At 53.2% G+C, this 20,987-nt stretch overlaps 8 protein-coding genes across 8 annotated transcripts; 3 read left to right on the top strand and 5 right to left on the bottom strand.

Annotated features, from left to right (window-relative positions):
- Positions 1-819: 819 nt before the first annotated feature.
- NECHADRAFT_78767 (uncharacterized protein) lies at positions 820-1,426 on the bottom strand (the record flags this gene model as incomplete). The annotated part of the gene is made up of 4 exons (XM_003051518.1): positions 820-854; positions 904-1,193; positions 1,254-1,306; positions 1,355-1,426. 4 exons carry the CDS (start codon positions 1,424-1,426, stop codon positions 820-822), a joined length of 450 nt encoding a protein of 149 aa, XP_003051564.1.
- A 1,088-nt stretch (positions 1,427-2,514) lies between these two features.
- NECHADRAFT_78766 (uncharacterized protein) lies at positions 2,515-2,925 on the bottom strand (the record flags this gene model as incomplete). Its single annotated transcript, XM_003051517.1, has 1 exon — positions 2,515-2,925. One exon carries the CDS (start codon positions 2,923-2,925, stop codon positions 2,515-2,517), a length of 411 nt encoding a protein of 136 aa, XP_003051563.1.
- Positions 2,926-3,787: 862 nt separating this feature from the next.
- On the bottom strand, positions 3,788-4,307 carry NECHADRAFT_78765 (uncharacterized protein; the record flags this gene model as incomplete). The annotated part of the gene is made up of 2 exons (XM_003051516.1): positions 3,788-4,069; positions 4,167-4,307. The coding sequence occupies 2 exons, from the start codon at positions 4,305-4,307 to the stop codon at positions 3,788-3,790; spliced, it is 423 nt and encodes a 140-aa protein (XP_003051562.1).
- A 584-nt stretch (positions 4,308-4,891) lies between these two features.
- Positions 4,892-6,628, bottom strand: NECHADRAFT_99943 (uncharacterized protein). Its single transcript, XM_003051515.1, has 2 exons — positions 5,944-6,628; positions 4,892-5,888 (listed from the first exon to the last, which is right to left on the bottom strand). Exons 1-2 carry the CDS (start codon positions 6,013-6,015, stop codon positions 5,226-5,228), a joined length of 735 nt encoding a protein of 244 aa, XP_003051561.1. The 5' UTR covers positions 6,016-6,628; the 3' UTR covers positions 4,892-5,225.
- A 2,147-nt stretch (positions 6,629-8,775) lies between these two features.
- Positions 8,776-12,322, top strand: NECHADRAFT_99942 (uncharacterized protein; the record flags this gene model as incomplete). Its single annotated transcript, XM_003051971.1, has 7 exons — positions 8,776-9,049; positions 9,329-10,186; positions 10,635-10,961; positions 11,184-11,461; positions 11,499-11,877; positions 11,945-12,214; positions 12,271-12,322. The coding sequence occupies exons 1-7, from the start codon at positions 8,895-8,897 to the stop codon at positions 12,320-12,322; spliced, it is 2,319 nt and encodes a 772-aa protein (XP_003052017.1). The 5' UTR covers positions 8,776-8,894.
- Positions 12,323-13,381: 1,059 nt separating this feature from the next.
- NECHADRAFT_78762 (uncharacterized protein) lies at positions 13,382-14,040 on the top strand (the record flags this gene model as incomplete). Its single annotated transcript, XM_003051970.1, has 3 exons — positions 13,382-13,542; positions 13,636-13,917; positions 13,971-14,040. The coding sequence occupies 3 exons, from the start codon at positions 13,382-13,384 to the stop codon at positions 14,038-14,040; spliced, it is 513 nt and encodes a 170-aa protein (XP_003052016.1).
- Positions 14,041-14,483: 443 nt separating this feature from the next.
- On the bottom strand, positions 14,484-15,760 carry NECHADRAFT_78761 (uncharacterized protein; the record flags this gene model as incomplete). The annotated part of the gene is made up of 3 exons (XM_003051514.1): positions 14,484-15,323; positions 15,379-15,702; positions 15,758-15,760. 3 exons carry the CDS (start codon positions 15,758-15,760, stop codon positions 14,484-14,486), a joined length of 1,167 nt encoding a protein of 388 aa, XP_003051560.1.
- A 938-nt stretch (positions 15,761-16,698) lies between these two features.
- On the top strand, positions 16,699-18,117 carry NECHADRAFT_38236 (uncharacterized protein; the record flags this gene model as incomplete). Its single annotated transcript, XM_003051969.1, has 1 exon — positions 16,699-18,117. The coding sequence occupies one exon, from the start codon at positions 16,699-16,701 to the stop codon at positions 18,115-18,117; it is 1,419 nt and encodes a 472-aa protein (XP_003052015.1).
- Positions 18,118-20,987: the final 2,870 nt, after the last annotated feature.

Here is a 20,987-nt window from a genome sequence, read left to right as displayed (position 1 = left end):
GTTAGCATGGCGGCGCGACAAGGGATGGGGAGATGCTCACAAGATGTGAAGTAATAGAAGTCTTGATGCTCAACTGGGATAAAGAGTGTAGAGCAGCTTTTGCGTAATAGAAATATGCCTCGAGAGAATCAAGAGAAGGAAATGTTGCTGCACATGTTCAAACGAGGGACGCGGCGGGAGCCAAGATCTGAATGCAGGATGAATGGATAAAGGTGAGTGCCGAAAAGAGAGACAATAGAGAAAACATGGCCTCGCACGACCACGAAGGGAAGAAAAAACACTAGAATAAAAGCCAGCAATGGGGATCAATCGAGACCAATGCGGTGGAGATGGGGGATGGCGGATGTGGCTCAGAAACGACCTTCACCCACGCCTCGAATTATTCAATAGCTTGTCGCGTGTTGCCTGGTAGATACATAAACACGTAACCCACGGTCTGGACGCAAACTAATGCATGACCTTGACAAGTCGTAGAGAAATCAAAGAGTGTTACCTGACAGTTTGTACAGAGGGGGATCACTTGGTGTTGACAGTCCGCACAGTTTGGAACATCACAAGACAATAAATATTCACTGGAGAACACACAAATTCAAAAGATAAAATGCTTCAACTATGGAACATTGCCCACTGATACTAAGTTCATATCATTGTCATTACTTCCTTCATCCCCGACCATGTCCTCGACGACGCTGCTACTCCGACTGTCACATCTAGATAACTAGGTAGTTGCAACAGAGATCTCGGAATAGGTGTACGAAGTCCATGTTTTTTGTTCCAAAAAGACCCTCCATCAGATGATCATGCGGTTGTCGCTTTGCTCTAGGAGCTGCCCTCCTCAGAGGCGGCGGGAGGCTCTGCCAGATGTTAGTTGATGAGCAGAAACGACAAGACACTTGAACGTACCGGTGAGAGAAGAGCCACGAGACTCGCCAGAGTCACTCTCCTCCTCCTCCTTCTTGACCTTGTCCGCCTGCTTGCCACGCTTGGCCTTGGGCTTAGGCTTAGCCTCAGCCTCCTCGTCCTCGTCAGACTCCTTCTTGGCCTTTCCGCGAGCGGGCTTCTTCTTGGCGCTGCCAGCACCCTCGCCCTTGGCCTTGCGCTTGGTAGGAGTGGTGGGAACGCTGTCGCCGCCAGCGAGAACGCCGGGGCGGCTGATTCCATGAGCCTTCAGCATTCGCTCATATCGCTTCTGACTGTTGGTGTTTGTGTCAGTGTCTGCGTGGGCGAGGAGGGTGAGGAGGAGTGGTACTTACGCAGCGGCCTTGGAAACGATGGAAAGCTCATCGGCGACGGCCTGGAAGTCGGGCTATACATGTCAGCTAATGCGAAGGCATGCGAAAAGAGTTGAACTTACTCGGCCGTTGGACGTGTGTCCAATGCAGGAGACGAGGAACTTGACCTGATCGGCGGGGTCTTGCTTGGACATGGTGACGATTGTTTGAACTGCAAGCGCGTCAGGATAAACCGAAAACTCAAACTCGACAAGACAAATGTGCAAGATAAGACAAAGCAAAATGAAAGCGAAGAGGAAACTCACGATGGTTGAAGGAGGTGTGGTGATTGAGTGTTGCGCTGTGTTGCGAGGCGAGAATGTGCGTGGCGAACAACAAAGTTGCGGATGGTGGAAAAGAAAAAGAGAGAGGGAGGAGACGCAAAGAGTCGAGGGACAATTTATGTCGAAAAACAAACGCGTCGTGTCTGCTCGAAAGGGAAGATTACGACAGGCAGTGGTCTGGCAGTGGTGAAGGTGAATCTGAGCACCAGATGAGGCCAGGCGACGATTAACCAAACAGACGACGTCCACGATAAGTCTTAACAGCCAATGAACGGACACCAGGTTTAGATGCGCTGAGAGACGGGTTTACAGGGCAGTTTGGCACTCATCAAGGTCTTTGCAGTGCAGTCTCCGGGGCGACGAGCTGCCTCTAGGCGCCAGCTCATTGCCTTACGGTGCTGTGAACTTGGGCAACAGGTTCGAGCCTCAAGAGATGCGATCAAATAAGGTCATAGATATTCCAACCCGCGACCTCAAGTCCTCCGGCTGTGACATGAACCTTCAACCCATATCTGTCTACAGGATGCCAGTGCGCCGTAGATTCAGGGGCTAAGTCGCATCGCTGGTATCAGCGCCTACGGGCAGTAAAATGAAAATGTGACAAGCCCTAACTCAAGAGTGCACAGCCAGGTGACCATTTCGTTTGATATTACAAAAAACGCTCGATGCAGCTGCGCGCAAAGGCCGAATGTTGTTCGCAGGTAGTCACCTCGCCTCCAAGCGTGTGGCGCCAATTGGATCACAGGCACCACAACCGCAAGTCAAGAAAGTCAAAGTGCAGAAACAACGTAGAGTCATGTCTGAATGCCTCCATTTCACCTTAGTGTCACATCTCGAAAAGATCGACAGCTACTTGAGTGGATATATCATGAACCCCAAGGATGCGGCCATACCGCCATCATGCTTGCGACACCACATATCAACACACCCGCCAACGAATCTCATTCCGATGAAGAAGTTCACTCAGTGTCATCGTCAGCATCCTCCGACTTGACAACCTCCTTCTTGTCCTCAGCCTTGACTTCCTCCTTGGCCTCCTCGTCCTCCTCATCCTTCTCGGCCTTCTTGGCAGCAGCCTTCTTGCGAGGAGTGGCGCGCTTCTTGGTGACCTTGTCGCCGGCGGCAGCCTTGCGGGGGCTAGCAGCCGCACCGCCGCTAGACTGGTCGCGCCAGCCGTGACGGACAGACATCTGGCGGAAGCGCTCTTTGGCGCACTTGGCATCCTTGAGACCGAGGGTGGTGGCGACGGCGTCCCAGTCGGCGTCGGGCTTCTGGGTCATGTTGTCGAAGATGGCCTTGATGAAGCGAAGTTCACCGTCGGTGAGACCAGTGGGGGAACCGTCCTCGGTGGTGGTCTTCTTGGGAGGCATCTTTGTTGATGTGTTTGGGGTCTGCGACATGGTCAGCTGTGAACTTGGGAGGAGAGGTGCTCAAATGAAAGACTTACTGTGATGAAAAGTTTCTTGAAGAAAGACGAAGCTTGGAGAGAACCCAGTTGGTATCCTCAGATGTTCTGAAGGGTTGTTTGCGGGAGTGTGTTTGTGGGATGGAAAGTGTTTGGAGGTGAATGTTTGGGAGGAGAGATTTTATAGCCTGGGAGGAGGTGGAAGAATGACCAGAAAACAGAGACAATAGCGAGTTGCAGCCACTGTAAAATGGAATTCAATAGCTATTGTTCTTCTGTATCCGTGCTGGGGGATATTAGCTTGCAGTGTCAGGTCGGCCGTGAAACCGAGAGGGGCAGAATATGAGGCGGGGAAAGGGGTCATGGAGCTGAGATCGGTCAAAACGGGAGAAAAAGAGATCGAGTGCCTGTTTACGGGCACAGAAGAGGTAATTAGGGCTTTCCATTGGGGTGCTTCATCAGAGAGCAGAGCATCGCTCAGTAGAGTATGGCAATATCACCAAAACCGGTGCGGAGTTGCGTTTCGGCCACGGCCTTCGCTCGACTGGCACTGTTTGGTCATGTTTGCAATTTACGCCCACGAAAAGTGAAAGCAATGATATCAAGTGGTTTTTGCTAGGCAATTGCTTTCGTGTACCTAGATCATCGGTTTAATTCCTCATGATGTCGTATCTTGTGGTATAGTACAGCCACTTCAGCTATATCATCTACCTCCAGATCACACGTCCATCCTGGTTCAGTGAATCATTCCAAAATCATCCACCATCATATCGTAGTCCATCATCCGAGATCAACACTTGGTCGGGACCATGTTGCAGAAGGGCAGATTAGAAAGGATCAGCCTTGGTGTTGTCAGCGGAGAGCTCATCCTGCTGCTCGTCCTTGACGATGGGCTGCTCCATCTCCATCTTCTGGTCCTCGTCCTCTTCAGCCTCGGCAGGCTTCTCCTCTTCCTTCTTGACTCGGCTACGGCCCTTGCCCTTGGTGGTGCTGCGGGGAGTCTTGGCCACTCTGAAGGCGCCCTTCTTGGTAGGGGTGGTGGGAGCGCGAGGGGCGACGCCAGTGTCGGTAGAGATACCAAGCTTGCGCTTTACCTGGCCGAAGCGGACCTTAGATTTAAATGTCAGTAGGTGATATCGAGTGAAGTTGTTCAAGCGACAATAGAGGGTGGCGGTGGGCGGTGGGTAGGGCAGGAAGTGTGCTCACCTTGGCAACATCGGCATTCTTGAATCCAGCCTCAAGGGCGACAGAATCCCAGTCGACATCAGCCTTGTTTCGGGTGTGCTTGACGATGCTGAAGAAGAGCATGGCCTCGGCGGCAGTGGGTTCCTTCTTTGTGTCGGACATGATGTTGGTTCAACGTCGGGTCTAATCAACAAGGTCAGTTCAAACGATGATCAAAAGCCAAACGAGAACAAAGGCATTAAAACTCACGTTTGGTAAAAGAATATGAGTCGCCTTGCGATGTGGTTGTGGTGGGAAGATGCGAAGAATGCAAAGGTGTTTTTGGAAGAGGGGAAGTTCTATTTCACCAGAGGAGGAGAGATTGTTTTCGTTTTCAGGCTTAGGCAGAAGGTGAAAACAAACGGGGAGAAATTCTGCAATCACAGTGACAGGCCTGTGCTGTTTCTTAGACGAGGTTTGTAGAAAAGGTGGTGAATAGGCCAGTCAGGTGCCCAGTTTCAGAATTAACCAATCTGGGTTGGCGATGCAAATACTCGAGATAATGCCGACGAATGGGGACATTTTTCAGTGGAAGAAAAGGCCATTTTCCAAGTTAGTGTGAAAACATTCTCCATATTTGTCTTGTCGCTAATGAATAGATACATGGGAGACGATCCTGCTAAACACCAAGTCAGTTGGTTGTATCAAGGAGTTCTTGGAAAATGAGAGCATCAACACGCGATGAGTAGAAACATATGCAAGGCAGGCTGCTGCAACACCAGAACGCTCAATTTCAGACTGCACCTATGGGATGCTAGTATACAACTTCAATACCAAGCAGGCAAAATCCAGCAACCCAAACACGGCAGCCATTCCATATTTCGATTCCATCTTGGGATCATGTTGTAGTAGAGATGTTTCAAAAGCAAGCCATTACAGAAACAAATATCAAACACAAACAAGCACCAAAGAGAAGGTCTCCATCTCAAAGTAATCATTGTCATTAATCATGAAAAGCAAAGGCAAAAATCATTCTACCATATCTCCAGTTTTGTACATGTCTCGTCCTCTATCCGCAGTGTTTTTTCTTTTCCGTGGGTATCAAAAGTGATGGTCGTTGAAGTGATCAGTCCACTCGGGGCTGCAATCTGCCAGAGAGGCAGCACCGAAGTCGATATTCACGGGGCTCTGGCCGCCGCCGACGGCAGTCTTGTAAGCCGTCAGATCGTAGGCGGCATCAAACGTATCAAAGGTTGACTGCCCCAGGGTAAAGTCATGGGAAGGCGGTGCCATGATGTCCTGGGGACAGTCCATCGAGGGACCAAAGCCGTTGCGCAGTCTGAGGTCCTCGAGGGATGCAGGGTTAATGGCAAGACTATGGGTCATGTCATCGCTGCAGGGGGTGAGGAATCGAGGGTTCATGTCGTCTCGGTTGTCGGTGAGGTAAGGTGATGAAGTCGACGCGGGAGAGAACTGGGCAAGATACCCAGGTTGACTAGGTTCCTGCTTGATCTTGGGACTCGGGCGAACTTGGGCATACGACGAAAGGTTCACGCCCGTCTCAGCCTTGATGAGGCTCTCTCTCTTAGCCGGTTGTGTCTTCTTCGACTTGGTCACTCGGGACTTGTCGGCAGTGCGGTTCCTCTTTTGCGGCTCATGTCCGTTGACGGTGGCACGAAACCGAGCAAAACGCATCCTCGCAGCGTGTCCGTTTGTGATGGGCTGAAGGAGGACGGGATCCGCGGCGACTTGGTTCCAGTCGATCTGTCCAGGATGGTAAGTGGGAATGTCGGGGGTTATCCGCAGCTGAGGGACTTACGTCTTTAAGGTTCTTCTGGTTGAGGATGGCCAGAAGGAACCGAGCCATGGCGTTCTCGCTGTTGGGAGTCATTATGAATAGAGTAGAGTATAGATAGTATTGTCGAGGACGAAGCAAGGATGATATTGGCGACGTGCAGCGAGAACGAGGCTGCGGAAGCAGGCAGAATAGAAAGGACGATGGCGAGTATATAAATCAGAACATGTATTAGGCAGCTGTGGTTGTAGTTGCCTCAACGGGAGCGTGAAATTTTTGGAATCGGGATCTAGTAGCGGCCCGAATGCAAAGTTGTGGGTTGAACTGAGTCACAAGTGGCTATCACCGAGATTCTCGATGCCGTGAACTCAAGGTTGCAAGGTTCGACAGCAAGGCTGAAGCACTCCCAAGTGCGATCGACTGGTTGCAAGGCGTTACAGGCAAAGGCGTGTGATAGGAAGCTTGCAGGAGGAGTTGAGGGTTTTCTGGCCAACAGGAGAACCAGTAGATGGACGAGGCGGAGGGGATAACGGGCCGGGCAGGGCCTCTCGGCGGGAAACCCGTCGGGGGGGTGTCAGCTGAGCTGTGCTAGGGAGAATTTGACTTGTTGGAGCTGGTGTGCATGTGTAGCGTAGCAGTAGCAGATGTGATCATGTAAGGAGTTGAAGCCTGAGGAAGCGTGAACTGCAGAGGGAACAGGTAGAGGCGCAGAGGAGGGAGGAAGAGGAACAGAATGGAAAGAGCCTCTGCTGAAAGGGGGCGGCAGATGCTTGCATTATGTATGTACACCAAGACTCCCGCTCTCTTCGATGCCACCATCTTTGTTCTGTGGGGGAACAGCGAATACGCAGCGCAGGCAGCCCAGGGGATCCATCCACATCCAGGCACACATGGGATCCATGGGAGGGGCCTGTGTAATCGCACTGTAATGCGCAAGCCCATCTAGGGCCGAAAATGTCTGAGATGGCGGTCATGATGCCCCATAGTTGCCTGGTGCTACGACTTTTTTTTCCTTGTTGGCTCGAGATGATCCCTTCCGCTGCTGCTGATGGGAGGAAAGTAAATGGGGGCGCTCGCGACGAGGGGCTGTGACGGCCGCGAGCACCGCGTAAAGTGGTTGCCCACCCCCCGCTAAAACCCACTAAATCAGAGTCTAAGACCGCCCCCCCCCCCCCCCCATGTCCCCTGCCGCCGGGGCTAAGTCTGCTGCAACCACTACCTACAGCGGCTCGCCGCAGGTCCCAGCAATTTGCATCCAGATTCGGTTCGTGAGAGACAGATTCGACAATTGAGACAGCAAACTTCACGCTCTCTACGGGGGCTTTTTAATTATGGAATGAATGAAGTTTTTTCCATTGCGACTCATATGCGACATGTACAAACCTTGTCAGCTCCGCCGGGAACCTGTGCCGACTCCTATCGCTCAATTGCGCCACGACAAACGGAAGACAAGTTTTTGGTCCGGATCTCAATCGACAAAAGGCAAGCTAAAGCGGGCTTGGACAGGGATGTCAAAGCCTGGAATGGAGTGAAACCACAACGTGTGACTCATTCCGCGGGCCACCGACGAATTATCTTTGGCACATCAAGCATCCGACATGTAAGAGCGCAGGGGGGGCAACGATATGGGGTGGACATGGTTTGGGCGACCTGGTTTATCCCATGGCGATACAGTAGCTTGGACGGGCCTCGTGGCTTCGAGTCTACCGATGGTGTCTATATCTATTCTACAATTGGCTCGGGAATTTGAATTGAGCTGGAGCTTGTGGTGTGCAAGGAAACAAAGAGTTGATCATTCAATGCATGAGCAAAATTGCCTGAATCGCAAGGAAGCTTAAAAAAGGCAAGCTGAACAGAGTACAGACCTCCACCCCCTATGACAAACCCAGACAGCCTTGAGAATGAGAAAGAAATGATTACGCCATGCAGCCGATCCATCCAGGTTTGCTTTGCCCTTTTCTGACGCTCGGCTGAGGGGTGTGGCCTGGAAAAGCTGGAGGATGGTGCTCTGCCGGCCAGCGTCGCAAGCGGTGACGAGCAACACGACGAGCAGCAATTCCACCGCCAGACGAGCTCTAAGAGTCTGGAAAATTCGCAGAGGGGATAATCCAGTTTGAAAAATGCATCTCGAGGGCAAACGGCCTCATCTATGGTCACGCATGTGCCCCGAGGAGACGGCCTTCATCTTGGAGGGCATGGGATGAAGTGGGATGGGAAACGCGACGGGCGCGAATCTGGTGGGACACTGTGCTGCCTGGCTCCTCGCCAAGTCACCACGAAAGCACGTGAGCCCCTGACACCTCGTAAATTGTCTTCTCCTTGGGATCCACCCGCGTCCTTTTTTCTTTCCCCCTTGCAGGAGCTGACGCGAATTGACGCCTGGCTGACGGGGTCGACCGTTGCCACTCCGTCAATGATCCGTTTCCGAACCGTTTCTCCGTCTTGAATGTCTAGACCGTCGCTGAAACGTTTTTGTCTGTTCGGACCGCCCTTGACTCGTAACCTCCTCTCGTGCGCCCGGCTAAACCATGGTATACCCTCGGTTAAGCCAGATCATCTAAATGACAGAAGCATCATCGAGTCTCGTCATCAGGATGAGATTTGACTTTTGTCCTGGCGAATTGCAATTCAACGAGTCCTTGTCGTGATGACCACCCTCGTCGACCGTAAACCGTCTCAATCCCTCATGGATTTACAATTTTCCCTACAAAAGCAATGTCGTGCAACACCAGCCTTCGGGAATAACATTGATCCGCTCCGCCACTACCCCATGCCAAGGCGACGCCCGGGCCACATGCCTTCCAAGGTCCCCCAACCTCCCGCCTCAGTGGCTCCCTTAGCAATTTCTCACTATCAATTTTCCCATTGATCCAGCCGTTGCCTTAACAGCATCTAACCACCTCGAGTCGTCTTGTCGTCCATCACACTTTTGTGTTCCGTCCTGCTTGCCCCGGTGTCTGTTACTGTCCATCGTCATGAACAACAAGAATTGGAACGACAGAGCAGATAAGGACCTGTTCTTTACTATACTGTCTGTCAAGAACATTGGTGTCATAAGCGGCGCGGAATGGACCACCATTGGCAATCACATGAGAGGCCTTGGTTATGGCTTCACTAACGAAGGATGTCGGTAAGTTATCGTGATCTCTTCTTATCAAAGTGTCATTGGGGTTGAAACACGTGATGATTCATCGTCTGATCGTGTTCCGTGTTGATTCTTTATGATGGATGAGTGTTGCTGCGCTTCTCCTGGGTACCTTACACGCGCTGTTGGCGTACATGTACTTGCCTCATCTATGAGACATGTCGATCGACCGAGGCCAACCAAGATACTCAACCCAGACATCTCATTCTTTCATTTAACATGTTCTTCATGATACTGCTAAACATGCCACTAACACCGGTGCAGTCAACATTTCCAAGGTCTCCGACGAGCCCAGAACAAGGCAGAGTCCAATGGTGGTCTCAACGAGAACTCACGCAAGGTTGATCCGACTATGAACCCGATTACTCGTCGTCCAGGTCCCGGTCGAGGTCGACCTAGGAAGCAGCCTCCTGTCCCCGTCGCTGGTGTCCCTGGGGAGGGTATTCCCAACCAAGCCATGGGCCTTGTTGCTCCAGGACCTCACGCTCAGCCCGTCCAAGCCTATGGTGTTGCTCCTGGTCAAGCCATACTCCCTCAGCCAATGCCAACCACGGCAGCTGTTCCCGGTCCTATTCCGGCTCCGGCTCCGGCTCCAGCTCCTACTGCGGCTACTGTGCCTGGTCCTCCTGCTCCCGTTACTGCTGGACCATCTGCTGCACCTCCCACTGATCAGTTGGTATCTCATGCGACATTTCCCAGCCCGCCGCGTGCCCCTGAGCTTCCCCAAAATCCCCCACATCTACACCCTCTTCAGCATGGAGCGCAAAATCAGGAGCCCCGACAAGAACCTCCCCGAGATCTCAGAGAAGGCACCAACACAAGTTCAACCTCTCAACCTCCAACTGTGGAACCCAATCATCAGCCGCCTTCAGAATCTGTGGGACCGTCGGAACACCTTGAGGAAGTGAACGAAGATGTTGACGCTGATGCTGATGCCGACGTGGTGGATCCTGTCGCCGACGTGGATGCCGATGGCGATGCTGATGCTGATGCCGACCTTGACGAACCTGCTGCCAAGCGACCACGACTAGTCTCACCAGATCCGTCCAAGGAGGTGATGGACGATGAGGCTGTTCTGGCGCTTGCAGCTCACAGCGGCCCTGGTGACCCATTCCCTTCTGAGTAAGTCCCTGCCAGTCTCTTCGTGGTTCAAGATGCTAACCTTTGCAGTTTCGCTACGTACGGAGAGGCATGAAAGCTAGCAATTTGCAACAGTGATACCATGGGCACAGGCGTTAGAAATCGGTAGAAATCGGGAGTTGCTCGAACTTGGTCTCTTGTTGTCAGGAATCAATAGGTTTAAGCGGGAACTGGGTCTTTTTGCGCGGCGCACACGACGTCGCAGGGTACTACTACTACATACATGGAACGAGCCTCGATTGTTTGGAGTTTGATGGCGGATACATGTACGGTTACATACATGCCTGTCTACTTTGCTAGGAGCGGTGAAGTTGCTGGGAGGTGTAGATTACCTATGGCAGCTATCATGGGTTCAACGAACGAACGAGTTGGCTTTGCCAGTGACGTTGATGATTGTGACTGGTAGGAAGGTATCCTAAACATGTGCTAGGTTGATTCACCAGGCCTTGGCCCTTCTGGGTATAAATTCTGACCTCGAGGGGCAGCCTAGACTTGTTCCTCTTCTCCCTCACATCCTCACTTTGCAACAACCTCCTCAACTCACAACACCGCCTCCCAACACACCAAAAACAACCCTCACAACAAAGACCAAGATGCCCAACACCAGTGACTGGGATAGCCCCGAGTTCCCGATGGATCTCGGGATCGCGCTCTTCACGGCTGCGCAGGCCAACAAGGCGCTCCCCGTGCCCGTCAAGGAAGCCGTCGAGGCTTATCTCAAGGAGCGCGGCTGGAAGACTTCTTTTGACGCAGTTCGGTAGGTGATCACTTTTTTCTTTCTCTGGATTTCAAACTTGAGCGCCGAGTTGGCTGTCGAGATTGCTGCTTGGTCGGGGCAAACACTCGCTCTCAGCAGTAACTCGAGGCTGAACACATTTCCCTCCAATTCGAGTGCACATTCCCCTCCGCATGATTCACAGAGCTTCGAGCTGCACTTGGACTTGGGTGCCTAAATCTCAGGACCTGAGGAGGTGACAAGTCTTCTCCTCTCTCATCTCATGCATCTCATCTCCTCATACATTCTCCATCAACCCTGGGCTGCACCACTTTCCCTCCTCACCACCACCTCTTGTTACCCTCCCAAACGCATCTACTCTTTGTCGATATACACAATGGCCAAGCGTCAGACCATGCAGTGGGATGCCAACGTCCATGAGGACATTCTCATCTGCATGTTTCAGCACCTCAAGCTGAACAACGAGGAGTGGACCAGTGTCATGGCCGAGTTGCAGAAGCTGGGGTATACATTTACTGAAAGTGCTCTTCGGTATGAATTGGCTTGGTTTCTGTGCAGTTTCTTTTGCTCCTCCATGTTTTGCTGTCTACCTTTTTTTCCTTGCTCTACTTCCTCTCACTCTATTCACATTCACCTTTCCCACCAACCACCCCTCTTCCAAACTTGACCTCCAATCTTCACTTCCCACATCTCTTCCTCCACCACAACTCATCTCTCATTCCTCTCTCATCAACCACCTCCACTATCATCCCAACCCTGCTCCCTCTTCATCAATCATCGTCATGTCTGGAAAGCCATCGCGCGGTTGGGATGCCAACTCCCACGAGGACCTCCTCTTGACCTTGCTGGAGGAGATCAAGCCCTCTCGAGCCATCCTCACCAGTGTTTCCGAGCGGATGCGCGAGAAGGGCTACACGTACTCCTTTGATGCCATCAAGTACCGCACCCTGTTTCTCTTGTCGCCAAGCACACCTCTCTCCGACACCAAGCTAACATGTCAACAGCCAGCACGTCCAGAAGCTTCGCAAGACCCGCGACACCAACGCCAGCAACGCCCTCACTGCCATCCAGGCTGCCGGCGCCGGCTCGGCCACGGGCACCCCTCGCAAGAAGGCCACTGCCACTCCCCGCAAGCGCAAGAACGCCAAGACCACGGCTGTCGAGGAGGACGACGCCGAGGACGAAAAGATGAAGCTCAAGCAGGAGAATGACGACGATGGAGGTGATGAACTCGTCTCTCCTTCTCCCATGAAGCGCGCCAAGAGAACTCCCAAGTAAGTTTGGACAGGTGTCCGCTTCATCTTTTGTCTACTTGCTGACCACCTGGCAGGCCTGAGCCTAAGGAGGAAGAGCCCGAGGCAGAGATCGAAGGAGAGATCTAATTCTCTTCCTTGTGTCGCTATCATGTAAGTTTACTCCTCCTCTTCTCGAAATACACCACCACTGACTTCCTCGCAGATTGGTAGTGGAGAGAGACACATGGAACAATCCAAGACTCTTGCTTGGGTCTTTGTCTCCCTCATCATCCTCGGATCAGCAGGGACTTCACAGGACACGCCTCACCCTTGAGTATATTCTTTTTATGGATGGATGGATGGCAGGCTTCTAGGCCTATGAACGAAAGCACGAGAAAACATGATGATGGCACAGGCATACGCCTCTGGATGTAATGACAGGATTGCCATATGAGGCGATATTACGAGATTACTATCACGAATTGATGACACGAAAGACAACCATGGATGAACTTGCAATTTGTGATGTCTGACTCGGCGTAGGGCTGTTATCTTGGATGAGAGCCCTGTACTTGATTCCCCAAGACTGGAAAAGGGGTATTCTAATTCCCACGAGATGGGCGCCAAATCTGTTGTAGACTGCGTAGAAACTCCTGTCACTCATTCAGAGCATATATGAGCACACGTTGAAATTGAGTGGATTCGACAATGGACATTTAACATCCATAATGAGAACCAGATGCACCCACAATGGTGAGGTGAGAGGTGATATCACTCTGCCTGGAACCCTTTTCTCCAAATCGGAACCATTCCTTGACCCTGGCTATGTTATCACTTGAAATATCACAACGGGTATTTATTGAGTATATGGTTCTCCAATAAAACAGTTTTGGATCATTCCCAAATAATCAAGCTGGTGTTCAAATATCAGGCTTGACAGAATTGGCACTAATAGCGAGTATACTGCCATAACTGTCACTGACAATAGGCAGCCGAGCTCTCTTCCCATTTACCTCATTCACCAATTATCCTCACATCCTTTGACTTCTACTCTCCCTCTCTTCCATCTCACTCTCCTCTAAAATCCTCACATTCTTCTTTAAAACCTTCCCTCCTCCTCTTCACCAACACTATTCGTCCTTTACCTCTCACCTCACACAACTCTCTCTCCACCAACAAACAACATCAACTCCCTCCCTCTTCATCATGCCTCCCGCCGAGAAGAAGTGGGACGCCAACGCTGAGCGCGACCTCTGCGTCGCCGTCATCATGGGCGCCCAGGATGGTGATCGCATGCGCTACAACTGGCCCAAGGTTCACAGCGCCATGGAAGCACTTGGCTACTCCTTCACCAAGGATGCCATCTCGTAAGTCTCTTTCATCTTCTCTCTTCCTCCTCCCCGCCTCTTTCAAACCCCCATCACAACAACAAGGTCCGTACTAACCATCTGTTGCGATAGCCAGCACTTTAGCAAGTCCATTATGCGCGACTTCAAGGCCCGCCACGGCGACGCCAACAACGGTAGTGCTTCCACTCCTACCTCTGTCCCCAAGAAGGCGACCCGAAAGCGCGCAACTCCCGCCAAGGGCCGCAAGAGAAAGGCCGCCTCCGAGGAGGACGACGACGACGAGACCAACGACCCCTTCGCCGACTCTCCCCTCGCCAAGAAGGTGAAGCGGATGCAAGAGGACGAGAAGGACGTCAAGCCCGATGACCTTGGTGACCGCAAGCGTGAGCGCAGGTATGTTTTCGCCTTTCTTCTGTGCAGTACCACCAGAGACTAACTTGAGACAGTGCCACTGCCGCCAGCCATGAGGCCAGATTCGAGGCTTGGCTTGAGGCTGGCAAGCAGGAGGAGGCCTAGGCTCTCACTGCGAGGTACAGGCATTTCTAGCTCGTCATTGAGCCAGCTGGTTTGTGTATTTGAGGGGTCATGACTTTGGGGATTTCAGCAAAATTGTAGCCTTGAAAGGGCTGGGCAGGAAGATACTTAAGGCCTCTATTAAATGGAAAACGATTCATGATTGTTCTTTCGTGTGTGCTGTATCATCGTGTCTCCTATAAGTTAAAGTAGTGAGCCACGAGTGACGAGACAGACGTCCGTCTGCTGCCAATATGTCAACCACCACCAACATTGTCTCACCATTACCCAAATATCAAATGCCAATCTCCGTCATTCATATTGTCGCGGAATTCGTAAACTTCCGGCCAGGATCCTTGAAGCTACATACACAAGTCCCCATCCCAAAGATGACAGCCGTGTCCGATACCCTCCAAAACGCCGCTCAAAATACCGAAAGTGTCAGGTTATCTGGGTCGTCGACCATCAAGTCGGTTCCCCTCACTTGTGCCCTTCTTTTCAGGCGCCTTGGACTTGTCATCTCCTTCGCCCTTTCTCTTAACTGCGCCTCGGAGGGTCTGGCCCTGGCCGGCAAAGTGAGGCCTGTTGGCATTCTCCTTCTCTTGCTCCTTGTCTGCTTCCGTCTTGACCGGCTTAATCTCATATCCAAAGAAAAGCTTGTTGGGTGGCAGACGGAGAGCTGCCGGGGCGCCATCGCGTCGCTTGGGCAGTCCCGGAATGTCTACTGAAGCAGGCACAGGAGTCGCCGGCTTAGGGGTCGGATTCTTGCTGCCTTTCTTGGCCAACTTCTGACCCTCTCCCAGGAAGTTGGTGATGTTGCTGGTTACTGATGGGGCCATGGCGCTGTAGTTGATGGCTTGGGCCATGGTGCCCTGGCTGTGTAACAGGCCTCCAGCAGGAACGCCGCCGCCTCGTGTGCTCCTCGGGGTGCTTGTGCTCCTCGGGGTGCTTGTGCCACTCTGGCGCTCGGGCTCGACGTATCCGACAGGAGGAGCAAACTCTACCGACACGTCTGTCTCGATCATACTGACACCCATCTTGTCCGTCTCGGGCTTCACGTCGAGGACAGCGACCTCGTACACTTCGTCGTTGTATGAAAAGTTGAAAACATCGCCCTTTGTTAGGGTAGCAAAGTTGCGGAAGGCCTTCTCCAGAACAGCCTTGGGGTCGCTGATCTCAAGAAAGCTAACAGACTGCGGCTGCAGCTTGACCATCTTGGCCAGTTCCAGGGATGTGGTCCGGATCTGAATCATATCACCAACGTCCATGCCCAGTGTTTCCATCATCTGTACCAGGTCAGTTTCCAGCTCTCTCCGGAAAGCATGCGAAGGAGAATAGTACCCATTGCGGAATGTATGCTCGACCCTCCTCTGCGATAAACTCCAACACACCCGCATGCGAGTGCTTTCCCTTCTCGCCGTTGATCAGCTCCATCAGCAGCGGCCACTGAACGTGGAGCTTGGACACCTTGTCAAGGGCCGAGGGAGGGAGGATGATCTTGGATCCATAGTTGAGCTCCGGTCGTTCGGCTCCGGGAGCCATGATGAGAGGATAGCATCGATAGTATTCGTCGAAGCGTTGCACGATGGGACGTCGTCCATGGCGAGCCATGTTGTAGAGGTGATCCGGATTAGCGGGATCATACCCGCGGCCAAGGCCTGAGTACTGTGGTCTTGTTAGAAGCTATTCAGTACCGATACGGGAAGTCTGAGAGGCATACCATGGCGACGGCTTCTTGCTCGTGGACCGATGGTTTGGTGATGTGGCGGGGCCAGGTTCGAGGTATGCGGGAGCGGTCAAAGCAGGATCGATCGAGAGTGTGCCAGGCTCGAATATATCGGACGGTTACTCTCTCTGGACCAGCAAAGGTGAAGGGAGAGTGTCGGTCTGTGGTTGCGTTGGGTTGTGGGATTCAAGGTTAAGTAAGAAAGAGCTTCTTGATGGTGGTCGCAGCTGGAGGTGTCTCAAGGACCACCATCACTCACGGTAGGCACAGGCACAGGCTCCTGCCGCGTGGGGGGGTGGAGGCTACCGAAACGGCAGAGGCAGCTCTTGGATGACGCAGTTGCGGCAGGCTGACAAAAAAAGGATACACGCTGGTAATTGGTTGCAGAAATAAGCCAGCGTCTTTATGGGGGTTTCACTATTTCCATGCCCAGTTATTAATGTCACCCATGCAGGTGACGCAGATTTCTAGGCTGTCTTCTGCATTGTAAAGAGGTACTGTGAAAATGGGAACAGGCCTAAGTTGCAATGAGGCAATGGACATTCCAACCATGTACCACATTGATTGCAAATATTTCGGCTCAAAGAGTACAAAAAGAAATGAGAAGATCATGGCTTGTAGGGGATAATCCAATAAAGTGACAAATACAGAACATCGGACCTGGAAGCCTCTGTGTTTCTGATCTCGTTTCTTTGTCGACATTATAGAATCCCCACCCTGTAGCTGGCAGGTTGGATGGCTGTCACTGCTCCAACCAGCATAGCGCGTTTGTTACCCACCAGAGCCTACAGGCGACAACGTCCAAGCTCCTTCAAGCTTTCCAACTTTATCACATTCACTTTGCGCCTTCGCCCCGAATCATCCATTTTCTTTCCCTGCCACATTCGCATTTCCAGGAAGCAGCTTATTCACATACCGTCTCTCCCACAGCGACAATGGCGTCACGCTACTCAGCTGCGCGACCAAAGCGCGACGGCGAGAACTTTGCGCGAACTCATCACAACGAAGATGGCTCCGACTCCAAACGGGTCAAGTTTGACGTCCGAAACCCCTCGACTCTGGCTCCCGATGCCCGCGAAGACGACGCGATCCTCGATGCCGATGTCATTGGTGGCTCTGCTGCTACGAAGCGAGGTGCTGTCAACCTCGACGGTTATGACAGTGACTCGGACAATGAAACCTTTAACGCCCGAGCTGAGAGTCGCAAACGAGGCAATGTCAATATTCTAGAGCAGCTTGACAACTACGATGCCACCAGTTCCGGCCCAGCTCCGGGTGCTGCTGCCGGTGACGACGATGACGATGATATGTTTGCTGCCGACGACGATGAACCAAAGGAAGCTCCCGAGGACGGCGACTTTGACAAGAACGGTCGCAAGAAGAACAAGGTCCGTTTCCTCGACGATGATCAAATCCTCGGCCAAGAACAAGCAAGCAGGGACAAGGACCAGATTCGGATCGACAACGAAGCAAGTAGCGACGACGAGGAAGACGTGGATCTGGCTATCCAGGAGGAGGGCGTCGACGAAGAGGTTGGCGCAGGAGGGCTCAAGAAAAATGCTCCCAAGGTCGAGGCGTTCAACCTAAAGCAAGAGATGGAAGAGGGTCAGTTTGATCAAGACGGCAACTACGTCCGCAAAGGCGGCGACCCCGACGCCGTTCATGACAGCTGGCTCGAGGGTCTTAGCAAGAAGGAGATGAAGAAGGCTGCGGCAGCCCATGAGAAGCGGGAGGCCGAAGCCCGAAAAAGACGTCTGGACGAAGATGAGGTTCTCGTGTCAGACCTCCTCAAGACTCTGATTCTCAACCTGGATCGAACAGAAACGCCACTCGAGGCACTGGCCAGACTTGGCAAGAAGCAAACAAAGCCCAAGAAGATTCCAAAGTGGAAGCTCAAGAAGATGAACAAGGGCGCTGAAGGCATGGACGTGGACGGCGGTGCTGACAGCCAAGATGCAGAGCAGCAGCGGATAAAGGCATCAATCAATGCCATCACGGATGCTGCAGACAAGCTGCTAAGCCGGGACCACGAGGAGATTTACGATCAGGAACGGGAGCTCCTCATACGAGAATATCGCAGAGAGACTGGCGAGGATTGGGTGGAGCCGGAAGCAGTAGAGGCTGACCGGGATCAGGAGGGGGAGGGGGAGGGGCAGGAGACGGCGGTGAAGCCGGGGACGATGTGGGAGTTCCGATGGGTAGATGGACGAGACGGAGGCGCCAGTCAAGGACCGTACGACGGAGCTACGATGAAGGCGTGGCAGGATGCCGGATACTTCCCAGAAGACGCGGTCGAGTTCCGAGTTGTGGAGGAGGGCCGGGAATGGAGATCGCGGGTCAAGGCTTTTGAATGAACAAGATTGCCACGAGAGGTCAGCCGAGGCACTGAATATCGATATGCCGTGTTAGTGCGGGCGAAGCAGGCACTTTGGTGCACCAGGCGCCTGTCTGATTTGCCGCGAGACAGCTGGGCTGGGGCGACGGGCAAGTTCCAGGTTAAAAAGGTGCAACGGGCTTCCAACATGTTCCAAAGATGGACACCAACCGGCTCTTCTTGTTAGCATGTGGGTGCTCGGCCAACCAAGTGCATGTGTGTACATGGAGATGGACCGTTCTGGAGACGCGACGCCATGATGGCTTGTGGAGCCCGTTTCGCGTCGAGAACTCGAGAGCCCACTGAAGAGACATGAATGCATGACACCAGACGGACGGCTGCGACGTTGTGGCCATTGGTTTGGGGCCGGGGAGAGCCACGTTGGATGGACGGCGGGCGGCACCTTGAAGGAGTGGCATCTGCGACGGACATGCGACGACGAGCATGCGGGCCCCCGGAGAGGCGTGGCCGTTAGCCGGGGTCCTGGATTCATGACGGTCAATGGTCAATTGGCATGATGGTGCATGATGGATGCCGCGGGACGATGACGAAGGAGGGGGAGGCTAAGAGCCGAGACGGCCTCCAAGGTGCTGGAAAGGGCTGACGTTGGGCAAGGACTGGCAGCTGGGTTCCTGGGGATCCCGATGCGCGGCCGGGGGGCGGGTGAGGCCGGGCGAGTGGGATCTTGAGGGGGGCACGAGGGCTGAGGAGGCTGAGAAGCCGGGGCAGGTCCCAGCGTGGAGTATGAACGATGGAGAAGCCGGGGGGCCAAGGTGAGGTTGGATGGAGCTTGAATGGGGTTGGACGGGGGAAGTTGGCGACTTCATAGGCGAGGCTTGAGCCGACCCAAACCCGTGATCCCGTGATGCTCCGGCGCGTGGAGCGGAAGCCGGGGCCGCAGCCGTAAGGTAGGCCGTAGCCGAGCGGTTACCGTGGGAAAGGGCTGGAAGGGGGGAGCGGCCGGCGGCAAACGGGCTGAGTCGGAGGGAGCAGGGATATTTGGTAGTAAGTTGCACGTATGCATGCATGTAAGTGGTGTTTGATGATCGGAATAGACTCTAGACAGTGATCACTGATTCTCGGCGCCTTGGTCAAGGTGTCTGTGTAGCATCGGACGTTACCATGTGGGTGCCTTGGTAGGCACCGAGCAGGGCCTCAAAAGTAAAAGCAAAAAGATAATTCTTCCGGTGAGCAAGGTGAAGCAATTCATGAACTGATGTTGGCATCGACGACAAGCTATCTGTGGTCTAGCCCAGATTCAAGCTAGATGCGCCTAGGATTAGAGTGGAGGGATCGAACAGGAGGCTCTGTGGAGGCGAGCGCCGTCTGTCCAAAAAGGGACAGGGGTTCGGTCAGGCCAGGTCGATCTCAGGTGAGGATCCTCGGTGAGATTAGAGATTTGGAAAGAATGAGACCACGTCCACAGACAGCGAGGACCGTGCAAACGTAGCCAGCCTCGTCTCTGATGGGGGGTTTTGTTCTTGGGGATCGGTACGCCCCCCTGGGTGTCTCCAAGAGAAAGGTTGTCACAGATAAGCGGCATGAGGTGAGGCGGTGGGCTTTTGGCGATTGAATTGACAGATGGACTGACAAAAAAGACCAGGGTGAGAGGGAATTGATACGGCGTTTCGATCCATGGCAGAACTGCGAATGCAGTCGGTCCGTCAAGGCCCGTGGCCTATCAACGGCCCGACACAGGCCCGTCTCGGTGAGCTGTTTGTCCATGATGGATGTAATTTCTGATAGCCAGGCTCATTGTAGAGCTCAACAATTTGAGGGCATGGACCCATGGCATGTCTGAGGGAGCATACAGACGGGAGTCATGATTGAGGCCCTAGAGGCCTCACCTTGACGGGACAACAGGGTGGTTCATGTCTTGTCTTGCCGCCACCGAGCAGATATCTTGTTGCTACACCTGTGGCCGCATTAGCTGCAATAGGCGGCATCATGGACTGCAACCGTACGCAACCATGGCGATTGTAAACAAGTTGACCAAGACCTGTGTCTCAATAATAGCTCTCAACACCCCCCGCGACCCAGAACATGCTGTCGCCCCGCCGCATTGCGTAAAAAGACGCAACATGATGGTAAAGCCCGCAGCTGGAGTCGAGCGAAGATCAGGTACTAAACCCTCTTTGGGGCCAAGCCGTCTCAGTGGTGAACTTTCTAGCTCAGTTCTCCGGTATAAGTGGGCAAGGGCGAAAAAACGTAATAACCACGACAGACAGAGATGGAAACACGTCGAACACCAGTCGAGTTGACCAGATAGAGGGCAAAAAGGGTGAGGCGGAATATGATATCCCAGGAGGAATACTGGGACAAACCGTACGACAACGCCGGCGCGGTGAACAGGGCGCCCCGAGCTTTCGGGAGGCGAGAGAGAAGAAAACGTGGGTGCGTGCTGCGGCGGCGGTAGGCGCCGGGGAGTGCGGCCGTTTGTGAGGATTGGATGCCGGGCTGCATTACGGGAGGGAAGCACATTCGCATAAGGATGGATACTGGGATTGGGGATATTTAGGCGGTAAAAGGCAGAGGAAACAGTAAAGCACAGACAAAGGTGGAGGGATCATAGGGAAAATCAGGCAAGAAGGGCAAAAGCCGGGGCCAGGGAGAGGGACGATGAGATCTCATCGTCGAACGCAAGGCGTAATACCTACATATCGGACGACGTCGTCTGCCCATTCGGCGAAGGTTCCGGGGCCTCCCCCTGGGCGAAATGCACGTTGGCGGTTGTCGTCGTCGTCTTCTCGGTGCGTGCGGCGGCGTCGTTGTCAACTCCCGGACGCAAAAGGCCTGTGCCTATACGGTGAGTACTGAAGTGGGCGGCAAATATCGAGACATTCAAGGATC

The sequence above is a fragment of the Fusarium vanettenii genome (assembly GCF_000151355.1).
Source record: "Fusarium vanettenii 77-13-4 chromosome 4 genomic scaffold NECHAsca_3_chr4_2_0, whole genome shotgun sequence".
NCBI classification, from domain to species: domain Eukaryota; kingdom Fungi; phylum Ascomycota; class Sordariomycetes; order Hypocreales; family Nectriaceae; genus Fusarium; species Fusarium vanettenii.
The sequence above is the reverse complement of the archived record's forward strand: the minus strand, read 5'-3'. Positions and strand labels throughout refer to the sequence as shown.

What these genes read in the sequence shown, in the direction of transcription:
- NECHADRAFT_99943 (XM_003051515.1), bottom strand. Translation starts at nt 6,015, where the DNA reads ATGACTCCCAACAGCGAGAACGCCATGGCTCGGTTCCTTCTGGCCATC. An exon ending in ACCAGAAGAACCTTAAAGAC is followed by an intron (nt 5,889 to 5,943) that starts GTAAGTCCCTCA and finishes CATCCTGGACAG; the next exon opens with ATCGACTGGAACCAAGTCGC.